Raw genomic sequence first — 12,520 nt, 5'->3', positions numbered from 1 at the left:
CCCATATTATTTGATCGGTGATCAGTTCCCCTACAAGTCCCCTGATCAAGGGACAATTACTTGCAATAAGTAAATCTTAATGATGACACCTGATTTTAGATATTTAGTAGTCTAATTTAATTAGCTACATATTAATACCATTTCTGGATGAATTCTCAAGGGTTTTCTAGAAGATTTAAGTCTAATCAAAGACCAGACTTAAGCCACACACTCTCAACATCCACCTCAGCTGTCACAGCTGTCTGGCTTTGGCAAAGCAATTAAGATTTCTTGTATTTTGGAGGTGGGCTCTCCTCTACAGTGGAGAAAGATACAATCCCAGGATGAGCTTTTTAATGGGCCTAAGTTTGGAACGTCTTTCCCCCCCAACCACAAAACTTTTACAGAGATTTAGACAATGAACTTTTCCCAGTGATTCACTGTTCCTGCTTCCTTTTGACAGCTCCACTTGCTCCTTATTTATTTTCTTCTTTGCAAATGAAAGTGGTGTACTCTAGGGTAAGATCACCAGATGAAACCAGTAACAGGTGCCTACATGTTCTCATTCAGCTTCTGGGAAATCTAATTTTAAGTCACTATGACACCTTTAACGCCCCAAACAAAGTAGTTGTAGGGTTGGGTGAGGCTACAGAATAAGTAGTCTGAATAATTCTTATGTTTAAGGTGTCCAGATTCCAATTGCATTTATAGGCTTGTCTTCAACACGCAGCTGGTCCAGTCCGACTCGACTACCTAACTGGAGTCCAAACAAACGTTAATTCTATACTACAGTTTTCAACACAATCTCAACTGTTATTTTTTTCCCTTATCTTTAAAAAAAATAATAATTATATACATATATACGCACACATTCACTCTCGGTGTTAAACTGAAGCCTTGAAAACTGAAAATTAATTTGCTACTCCTACAGCTGAACTTCAACATGGAAAATGTAGGAAGTTTTACTTCACTGTATTATTTTTTAAATCTTTCTGGTTTAGACATAAAATTCCTCCCATGCATGTTAGTGGGAGGAATTAAGTGCCAAAACCCGCAAGTCATTATCGCTTACACACATCATCTTCAAACAAATACGCAACCGCACTAACTGTAGTTCTGTGATCAGAACTGCAGAGTTCAAAATGGAAGTGCGCTACATGAGGCAGTTTTGTATCAAACACTGGCCTGTCCATTCCACTGCCATTAGAGAGATTTTCCGTCAACTTTAACAGGAGCAGGCTTCTGGTAAGTACAGATGCTCTTACATGTTATTACAGATGAAGTAAAACTTAAGCGCTGCTGTAGATACCTAAAATGCTATTGTTTGTCTCTCCTGAAAGGTCTTCCTGGCCGCAGTTCTGTGACTTTCTAGTCTCTTTCTCCCTATTCCTACCTAGAATTAAAAGGCAAAAGTTTCCAGGGCAACACCTGAGCTTTTGCAGTTCCTCTCTACTTGTAAAGGAGAGTCGTCTTTGATGCTGAGGATCCCAAGCTGTCTATTTTTACACTAATAGATTGGGGGGGGGGGTGGGGTGGTGGTTCTTATTTCTAGACTAAATCTGTGATTTTCTTCATCCTGAGACCCATGCCGTTAAGTGCAACAGCTAGGACTGTAAATTTGACAGACCTGATGCACCATTTTTGTTCAGATTTCAACTACCAACCACAGAAAGTGCTGTCTTGCTTTCTAACTCACTGATGTAGAAACTATATGCCGTCGTAACAACAAACAAGTAATTAAAATATATTTTTTGTATTCATCAACCATAACATCTTAAAAAAGCTTCATAAAGACTCTACTAGGTGGAAGCACCAAAAGAATTTATTCGCAGTATTTTAGTAACAACATCCATGGAGAACTACGTTGAAGACAATTATAGCACCGTGTTCCATAGCTCACCTGACTTTATGCACTCATCATCTAACAGTTGACTCCAATAACAAATGCGAGCTACGCTTCAGTCCTCCTTATCCCAAACAAAGCCAACACAACTGAAAGCAATCCGGAGCCGATTTCTTCCTGCAAAAGCGTTCAGACTTGTTCTAACTACGCAAACCCATCAAAAGCAATAGGAAAACCGTCAGAGCGGATGCATCGACTGGCACGCTCAATCTCTATTCCTGCAGATGATGTACGGGAGGAAGAGAATCCAGCGTGATTCTAACATTCCAGATGTACTGTGAGAAAGGAATTTTGACTTGCAGATTGAACATATTGCATTTCAAAATTACTGGCACACAACACGAATGCAGCTCTCAGAAGCCATTTTAACAGCCCTTATGCAGAACGGAGCCACGTTCTAAGGCAATGGGTCTCATCCTCATTTAGACCGCTCTTTTGGTACTACAAAAAGGAACTTTAAGATATGCATGAAATATTAACATCCCTTTACATCGCCACAGAAATGTAAAGATTTATAGAGCCTTTACATTGCCACAGATATACAAATGGACTTTGCTGACATTGCTCAGCGCTGCCCTAAAGCCTTATTGACAAAATCAGTTGCTAGTCTGAAAACACATTAGCTTATTTGGTTCCTGACAATTTGAGAGAGGAGTGAGGAATCCAGATTTGGCTCTTAGCAGACATTTCTGCCAAGATGATGAGAGAAACATGAAAAATAAAGCACTTGAGCCCATGTTTTTATGCAGCTTCATGTAGAGTGGTAGAATACTGTAAGAGACAAGAAACTAGATCAGAAAATCCTGTTATGAACAAAAAGGAACAACTTCTCTCACAGAACAAACTGAATTAGGATGTCGACATACAACTGAAAAGGTTTTCTAAACAAGCCTGGGCAATACTAGAAACAAAGTTTTCCTTCTATACCATCCTTCCATGAACAAGATCTCAGCTATTTGAATTAATTACACTGAAACAAACGTTTAACTATTGTACACAGTATGCAACCGATCCTCATTTTAGGCAAACAGATTATCGCTACAAAATAAATGTTTGCCCTTTATATCCGATATCTGAAAGGAAGGTAACGAGGGAGTTTAATCGGGAAACAGTGACTCAAGGTGCTCACAGAAACAACGCTAGGTTCTCGTCAGCAGCATGTTCCCCACAGAGCACAGCACTGCCTACAAGCGCTGTAGCTTGACGCTCAACCAATGCTTCAGCAAACTTTTTCAAAAGCCATTTTAAAAGACTATTTTTAAATGTTACTTAGCTATTTTAAAACTACTAAAAAACATTATTGGATGAATTCTGTTACGCAGTTATTGCAATCTTAAAACATACTCCAGTACTCCGCTTAAATTACTAATACAAAAAGCTATAGCTTGCATATGAACTACGAGTGTTTGGGGAACTATTATTTTATAGTTTATATTATTAGAATCATAAAGCAAAATAGTGAACGCATAATCTTGTGACTTTTTTTTTTTCTTCGAACACCAGTATTTCAGAATATCTAAAAGTTAGTTTTTATAGCCAAACATATTTAAGCTGCCTCATGCATAGGACCAGGAAAAAGACTTAAACACAGCTCAGTGCACTGCATCATGCATCACTGCAACAAATACTGATTGCCTTCATTAACTGCACCTAGATTTAATATACTAGAAACATGTGAATGGTTAACAAAAAAAAAAAAAAAATAATATAACTGCAAATCAAGAGAGCAGCAAAGAAAAGGTTAACAAAGTTCATCTGTGCTACACGGAGTGCATCGGAGTGAATATTGCTGGGATTTGAAAACGGATTATGTTGTCTGGTCGGAGCAGGGCTGGGCCATGCCTCCTGCCCAGTGATTACCCAGCAAACGGCATCTCCACATCACATGGCCTAACGTAGTAGTAAATTACAGTTGCTGAGCAACAGCAATACTGGCGCAGATGGCTCGCTGCAGTTGACATCTTTAGCTATGCAGATTAATTTATTATTTACTTCTGTTAAAAACTGGACCGGACAGTTTTCTGGGCTAATGAGTAAACACTCCAACATATTGTAGAATATCACCCAATTAAAATATTGAGAAACTATTTGCCATGCATAGGTTTACCTGTGTCTGCGTTCTGCCCTTTTCTTAAGAGAAAAAAAAAAAAAAGAAAGAAAAAGAAAAAGAAAAATCCCCAGGGCATCAATACATCTACTATTAATACATCTAATCCTAAATGCAAAGCAGAAATGCAGAAATGTAGGCACATACTCTTCCTCTGAGAGAGGATCAGTCTGGGAGTGTGTTTAAGACTATTCCGCAGAGAGAAACAATATTCTGTACTTCCATAACCCTTCTATTTGAGAATCTTTACAAATTTCCCAAATGCCTATGTGGTATTTCTAGCTAGGGGCAGATCTAAAGGAGCTACACTAACTTAATTTCATCACAAAAATTGTGAATAATATCCATTTCCATCTAAATTGCAGTGTTAGCAACACTGGAACACCCCAAGTACTCTTTGGACCAAACCAAATATTTCAAACAGAAATACTTCAAACATTGATCATTTTTAAAAGACAACTAAACAAGGCTTGTTTGGATCTGCTCTCGATCTGTTTGAACTCATCCTCTTTTACAGAACACCTCTAGCTTTACTTCGGCACAGTTAAGAGCTGACATCTAAATTAATACTGTGAGAAAGTTAAAAAAAGCTTTAGTGGGTTTTAACTCATTTCTTTACAACTTATAACAGCCGATGGTCAGATTCAAGTCCTTAATTCTCTTGCGATTTTGTTTTGCATTACTTACTACACCCTGAAAATCCAACCAAGTCTGAGTTTACATAGGGTGTACAGTTTCAAAGCTATTTTTCCTGGTATTAAAAAGCTTAGACTTTGTGGCATGTCACTATTCACAGTGATGGCAGTTTTATTTTTGTTTATATGTCATTTCCAGTCCATGTTGCATTCTGGTTCTTATGCACTACTGCAACACAGCAGGGTCTAGACTGTAAACTGCAGGGAATATTTCAATTCAATCAATAGCTTCCTTACTGTTACGTAATCAACAAAGATTTAATAGAGTAATTTCCATTAATTTTATTGTAAGTATAAGCAAAACCTACCTGGACCCACCACAAAAATTACAATCATCTTCCTTATATGAATAGTATTTTAAATTACTATATATTCCTTTCCCTGTACAATAATAATACTAATACTATTGATAATAACTGAAAAAAAAAAAAAAATGCATTTCTGTCTGCTTAAATTCTCTTTAGTTACTGAAAATTCTTCATGCCCATGTTTAGGCTGGGATATTTACGATACTTAGAGATGCAGGTCGTCAATAAAAACAAATACAAATACTGAAAATCATTCTGAGGATTTGAACCAAATCATGATACTCTTAAATCACCAAAGGTTGTGATATGGTTGTATATAAAAATGCAAGTAGAAAGAAAGAGCAAAAATTCAAGACTGTAGTACCTACAGCAACTGATACAGAAAATTCCTAGCTCTACCAAAAGAAAAATAAAAAATAGACATCTCCCCCCAAGAAATTCCAACAATGAAAAGAAGAAAATATTTTCAGATTGGGATTGAAAAAAAAAAATAATTCCTTTTTCCTGCCAAATTGGAAAACAAAGGCATAGATCCAGTAAAATGTTCTACTTGATCTGAAATTATACACTCCACTTTGGAAGATTCAACCTTTTTTTTTTCCCCCTCCTCTTTTTTCCATTAGGATTAAGTCAATTTTGATACAGACATGTTGTTTCAGAACCAATAAAATATTTTTAGAACTCACTTTGCCTCCATCCAGAAGAGGTTTTGGCAAGTAAATAAATCCTACATCAATATACACATCTTCACATTCTCTGAATGTACAATTTTCAGCAAGTATCCAAGTAAAAAAAAAAAATATACCTGGCTCCAAAATTAATTTTAAATGGTCTCTCAAAAGCATACTGAAACAGTGGATGAAAAACGGACTGACATAGATAAAGTGCATGGAAAATAATCCCTCCTAAAAAATACCTAAGACGACATGCATTTACGTATGCACACATACTCATCAAGGGTAGGCTTATAGGGCAGCGCTCACATACAACCAAGTTTCCAACATTAACAGCTTTAACGCTCCACTTGATCATCTACTTTACAGATGCCCACCATAAAGAATGCAATGATATATTTTTACAGTTTAAACAATTGTTCAGTCTGCGTTGCACGTATCTTCCAATAACTAGTTCACAGGGGCTAAAAATTTATTTCAGCTATTGAGCATATGCACTGATCATTTCGATTTAACTACAGTAGTGCATGCTTTTTGACGAGCTTTATCAAAAACTATACCTAAATGTTTAACAAAACGGATAGTCCGTCAGATGTCTTTGCTCATTTTCAGGAAGCCTACTCCTATTCACGTGATCTGGAGGGCTGAATCTTTTTTTGGGGAGGTGCTGGTTTCCGTTGTTAATGGCTCATGGGAGTGGTTTTGGCAGAATAGGATTTTTTTTAAAAGGAGAAAAATAAATCACCACGTCATAAAATAAATACACACCTACTACAAGGTTCTGATGTATGTGAAAGGAAAATGGAATAGAGTACCAGTCAAGCCTGTTTACATAATTTTTTTCTGTTACTTTATGCAACTGTTGCTAGGCAGTCATGTGCCATGGTGATGAGTGGAGTGTGAATACCTGGACAGATTAGAGAGACATATGTTACTGAACGTTATGTATGGTGTGTTTTCTCTCTAGATTGCTGTACAAAACCAAGATACCGACCATCCGTTTTTCCCCAAGGGGACTGCAACATCAGATGGTTCAGAGAAATAGTTCAAGGGGTCTGACCTTGTGGCGATACAGGTATCACCTTCTGCTCTTAGTTACACAGCTCTCTCTAGTGAGTTAAAACAGATAGAGAACATGTACTACTGCATTTTAAATAGGGGTTTAAAAGAAGAAAATTAATAAAAATTTTAAAAATCAGCACTTTTTATAATGGTTTTACAATGCTCACAATCTACTTTCTGAGCCAGTTTGTAAAGCCTGCTATATTCTTTCCGGAACCAGCTATAAATATAGAATATAGAAATTTAGAAAGATCTGTATTGGAAAAGTAATTCACTCTGATAGTTATGAAGACTGAACTATCCTGTAAGAAATGTGTAAGAAGAATATCTCAAGAAGATAGTTCAAGCAGCTGTACAGGGGGAAATGTTAGAGAACAAAATATAAATTCTTCTCTAAATAAGCACCTTTCACTCTCCCAACATTCAATTTGAAATTTTTGCTTTCCAATCGGTAATGTGTTTTAACATAAGCAATAAAACCAGTGGCTATAAAGGGCATGGGAAAGGCACAGCACAGGATTACGGGATCATGAAACCTGCCAAAAAGAACAGCAGGAAAAGTCAAAGTATAACACTAAGAGGTGAAGATACCATCAATAAGTGCATGGGTAAGAGACAAAGACTTTTGGTCAATAAAACTTTAGGAGAACTTAAAATAAGACAAACCAAAAGAAAAAACTTGCACCATTGTAAAGGAGGAATCAGAAACTTTTGCTAATAATCTAAATATTGAAAGGAAAGGGAAAAGAGAAGGAAAGTTTAAGAATAACTCAAATGGGAACCTTTACGGCTGAAATAAGTCAAATTTTTGTATGCACCAGGGCAGGTTCTATTACTTTGCTCCAACTGTTCACTAATAAAGTCAGATGTGATTTCCATGGCACTTCACTGCAGATTGGAGCAGGACACCCACAATGAAGTTTCAGCAAGACAGCTGGTGGTGCAAAGCTGAGCAAATGAGAAAAGCCTGAGTGGGAGTCAGGAGTTTGGAACTAATAGCTGAATAAATTAGATGTCCAATACCTTCATTTACTAAAATGATTTCATCGTGAAATAAATGCATATCCTGTGTTTATTTCAATGTCTAATATGAAATTCAAATCTGCTTTTACATATGTATGCAATCAGTTAGTCTTAAATGCAGCTGTATTTATTGTCTTAAAGTCCTGAATTTCATACTTACAGAGTACCCGCTTCAAAAACTAGTAGTTACTCACAGAATTTCCAAATACACTGAGATCTTCTTACATAAACTCTCTCTCTCAAAATCCGTTTCACTTGAACATACCAAAGTTGTTGACCATTTCCATGGGAAATCTGAAGTTTTTAAAGACAAACCTGGAGCTCCAAGAGATTCCAGCAGCACACTATAGACACAAACAACTCTGCACCCACTAATAAATGTAAGAAATTTTGGTCTAAAAGCGTTCTGTCAGAACCTGACAATAAAGTTTTCCTACAAAAGTTCCTCTGATTTTACATCACTGCATCATATTTCTTGTCCATTATACATAAATATATCTTTTTTTTTTAACCCCCAGCTGTCCAGAACGACATGCTTTATGACCTTTCCTCATATAGACCCTGATAATATAATCTTTGAGCACCTGGTTAGTTGCAAATGCTCTGAAATTTCTGCGTGCGGCTGTTCAAATCACTCCTTTTCCAGTCCATTAAGGCCAACTATCTCATTCCTCAATTTCCCTAAACTTAGGAAGAAGTTTTTCACTGTGAGGGTGGTGAGGCACTGGCACAGGTTGCCCAGAGAGGTTGTTGAGGCCCCATCCCTGGAGGTGTTCAAGGCCAGGCTGGATGTGGCCTTGGGCAACCTGGTCTGGTGGGAGGTGTCCCTGCCTATGGCAGGGGGTTGGAACTCGATGATCTTCAAGGTCCTTTCCAACCTAAACCATTCTATGATTCTATGTGCTACTAATGGTTACTGCTATTAATCTTTCAGGTTTAAATTTGCAATTTTAACAACAAATCAATAAATGATATACTTGCAAAAAGCCTGCTGTTTGTTACCAGGTACCCACCTAAAAGTATCACTACTAAACATGAGCACTGGAAAGAAACCTAACTGCTAGCAATGATTTTAAATCATTGTGGTATTGAGCAAACAGGTTGCCCAGAGAGGCTGTGGACTCTCCATCCTTGAAAACATTCAAAATTGGCTACGAGCAACCTGCTTTAAGGTGACCCTACTTTGAGCAAAGGGTTGGACAACATCATCTCCAGAAAACCCTTTCAGCCTCAGCAATTCTTTGATTCCATTTTAAACCTAGCAATATTATTTCTCAGATTCAAAATATAACAGCAGTCTGTGCTTCTACCTATCAGCATCTCTGATCAGCTAAACTAATACCAAAGCATAACAAAAATAAGCTTCCTTAATACCCCTTCTGGCTATTTATCACTACTTAGTTTTTGGTGCCAGGTCTGCTATGCTTGAATTTCTATAAACTGATGAAACTGTTGGTACTTAAAACAAACCCAAACAACATTGCAAATTTAAAATTAGCATATCAGGATGTATGAGAAGCTGTTCAAGCAATAAGCAGAGATCAGACATTCATATGAAGCTTTATTCCCATGCAGAGCAAGTAAAGAACAAGGATATGTATAAGCATATAAATCAAACTACCACAAACAGGAGGTTAAAATAAGTTCATTTGAAGTCCTAATATTACTCTCTATGCCATTTCTATGTTATATAATTACAGAAAGAATGGTGATCAAGGTTAGGAAGAGTCCACAGAGATCTCTTTCTTAGCATCCCACAAGAATGAAATAACTTGAGTGCCACCAAGTCAAAACTCATGACTCAGGCTTTCAGCTAACGAACACTCAGTTACAAATCAAATCCACCCCACATCCTTTTCCAAAATATGCACTGGGGCTACAAAGTGTCATTTTCATATTTTTTTGCCTAGTTAGTTCTTACAGCAGCAAATTTTACTTATTTATAAACTTATTAGCACATTACTATTGTAGTTAAGATTATAAATGTAGCCAGTGAGTGCTTAAAATCAACCAAAATGGCAAAAAAGTCACACTGGGGTTCCTCCTCTTTTTATATGAAGAAGAGAGGACACACTTCTAAACACTGTACAAACAGAACCGCTACCACCTTCTTTCCCTAATTTCACCCCCTCTTACTCGTAAGCAGTTTTCCCAAACAGCACGATTTTTGTCACTGAACTTGTTGAGGCCTTATGTGATCATGATGATACACTGCAACACAACTGACGTTTCAGCGTAATGAAGGTAAACTTAATTTTGTGCTCTGGTAGCGAACACCAGTTTAAAAAACTACTCACCTCTGTTATATGAGGATTAGGATTGAATCCACAGAGGCTGCAGACTACAGTATGACACTGTGTGCACGTGTTGTAATTGGCCTTTTCTGGAGCGTGCAGCAGCAGTTCGGTGGTTGTGCAAAGAGGACAGAAGGTTTTCTTTGGGGCGGACTCAGCGGGTTGGGTTGCACTGGCTTGCTTTTGGGGAGAGGGTTTTTCAGGCCCCGGTTGCTGGCCTGGTGGTTTTGTAGGTCCTGGTTGTTGCGCAGGGGGCTTTGTGGCCCCTGCAGTCTGAGAAGATGGTTTTGTAGCCCCTGCCTGTGGTGGCACTTGTTTTATGAGCCCTGTTTGCTGCGGAGGTGGCTTCCCAGGTGCAGGCTGCGATGGTGGTTTCGCAGGTCCTGTTTGCTGAGCAGATGGCTTTTCAGGTCCGGGTTGCTGAGAAGGCTGTTTTGGAGGCCCCGCTTGCTGGGAAGATGGCTTTACAGGACCTCCTTGCCGTGCTGGCTGTTGAGATGGTTGTTTTGCAGGTCCTGGCTGCTGCAATGACGGTTTTGAGGGAGGTGGTGCTTGGGATGACGTTCTAGCATTGTCTGGTGGCTGTGGTGATGGTTTTGTTGGGCCTGATGAAGGTTTTGAAGTTTGTTGTTGAACAGGCTTCGTTGGTTCTGACTGTTGGGGCTGAGATTTTTGTGGTCCTCGCGGCTGGGGCGGTTGTTTCGCTTGTTCTAGCTTCGAGTCTGCTGGGTGACCAGGGCCTGGTTTCTGAACTTGCTTTGGTTCCCCGGGCTGCTGCTGCTGAGGCACTGGTTTGGAAGACTCAGTTGTCTGGGGGCTAGATCTGACAGGTCCTTGTTGTTGAACAGCTGGCTTTGGAGACTGTTGTTGAGCTGGATGTTTTGCAAGGCCCCTCTGCTCCTCAGGTTTCCCTTGCTCTTTCTGGGTAACTTTTTGTTTCCTACCGGCTTCTTCATGGACTGCATCGGAATCTGATATCAAATCAAAAGGATTGAATTTGTTCACAACCGAAGTGACTGCACTCAATGGATTGGCGTCTGAGAGAAAACTGGGCATCATACTTGGCTTCTGATCTTCTTTAAAATCAGTCCTAGATTTTGATTCCCTTAGACTAATAGAAGAAGGGCTCCGTCCAGGTGCCCGTTGTTCTGTCTTCAGCACATCTACTGTTCGGCTCTTGCTTAAACTTGGTTGTCCCGGATCTGGAGGCTTACCTGGCTGCCTGGGATGGTGGCTTGTATCAAGCTCAGGATGTCTGCAGACAGAAAATGTAATAAAATTAAAATAATACAGAGTACTAGAAAAATGAGATAAACTAAGATGTATCTGTGATCCTGGAAGTGCTCTGGTAACACTATGAAGTTTTTCAGGTGCTAAAGCATTTGCAAGACCAAAGCTTATAACATAAGGCATACAAGTATCTAAAGGGTGGGTTGAAGGAGGATGGAGCCAGGCTCTTTTCATTGGTTCCAAGTGACAGGACGAGGGGCAATGGGCACAAGTTAGAACACAGGAAGTTCCGTTCAAATACACGGAAACAGTTCTTTACGGTGAGGGTGACAGAGCACTGGCACAGGCTGCCCAGGGAGGTTGTGGAGTCCCCTTCCCTGGAGATTTTCAAGACCCGCCTGGATGCAGTCCTGAGTAATGTGCTCTGGGCAATCCTGCTTTAGCAGGGGGGGTGGGCTAGATGGTCTCTAGAGGTCCCTTCCAACTCTGATAATTCTGTGATTCTGTGATTCTGTAAAATGTATTTAAATAAAAATTATTGTTCTACAAAGGTTTATACAAATATTCATTCATAGACTGATTTACTGTTTAGAAAATAAACTAATATGACAACAATGTTTAACCAGATAGTTTTCTCTTCAGAAATCTGAAGAACTCAAAGCTTAAACTTACTATTTTACCTAAATCCAAATTACTAACTCTCCACTCTATCCTTAGGGATATAAACACGGGGAGACAGAGAAGACTAAAAGAAGCAGCATCAGAAAATTAGCAGATCAAAGCACAGCCATACAAGAAAAACACTGCACAATACAAAATGTTTATGCACTTGTGTTTTGGCTACTTGTAAAAAATTTGGATATATATACAATTCAACATGTAGGACTTAAAATCCTAAAATCCAGGTACACTTCTCTTTGAAGTATTTACTTTGTCACCCATCCACTCACAAATTAGAAGAATTTTCAAACAGATGCCAGTTCACAGAATTAGTCCTGAAGCTTCTTTTTTTTTTTTTTTTTCCCTTTTTAAATAGAATTACTATAGAGTTTCCTCCCAGCATCATCTCAACAATTCACATTGCCCGGCAATAAAAAACAAAAGAAAAAACACAAAACTTTCATTATGTAGGGATTTTTCCCCACTTCTCTAACAATAACATTTTGCTGTGTTTTCATATACGAGAAAATAAAACTAAGAATGTAGGAACCAAAATCAAGATCATGTCTTCATACGTGGCATCGT

At 38.5% G+C, this 12,520-nt stretch overlaps 1 protein-coding gene across 1 annotated transcript in view; it reads right to left on the bottom strand.

The window, feature by feature from the left end:
• Positions 1 to 12,520, bottom strand: part of PCLO (piccolo presynaptic cytomatrix protein) — a gene marked incomplete at both ends in the record, with an annotated part of 381,090 nt that overhangs the window by 362,975 nt on the left and 5,595 nt on the right. The window contains one exon of the mRNA XM_082487957.1: positions 10,049 to 11,300. Within this exon, the coding sequence (XP_082344083.1) occupies positions 10,049 to 11,300 (1,252 nt within the window). The remainder of the gene's footprint in view (positions 1 to 10,048; positions 11,301 to 12,520) is intronic.

Source organism: Vanellus vanellus (genome assembly GCF_965231255.1).
Source record: "Vanellus vanellus genome assembly, chromosome: 1".
Lineage (NCBI taxonomy): Eukaryota > Metazoa > Chordata > Aves > Charadriiformes > Charadriidae > Vanellus > Vanellus vanellus.
Note: the sequence above shows the minus strand (reverse complement) of the source record. Positions and strands in the feature narration are given on the sequence as shown.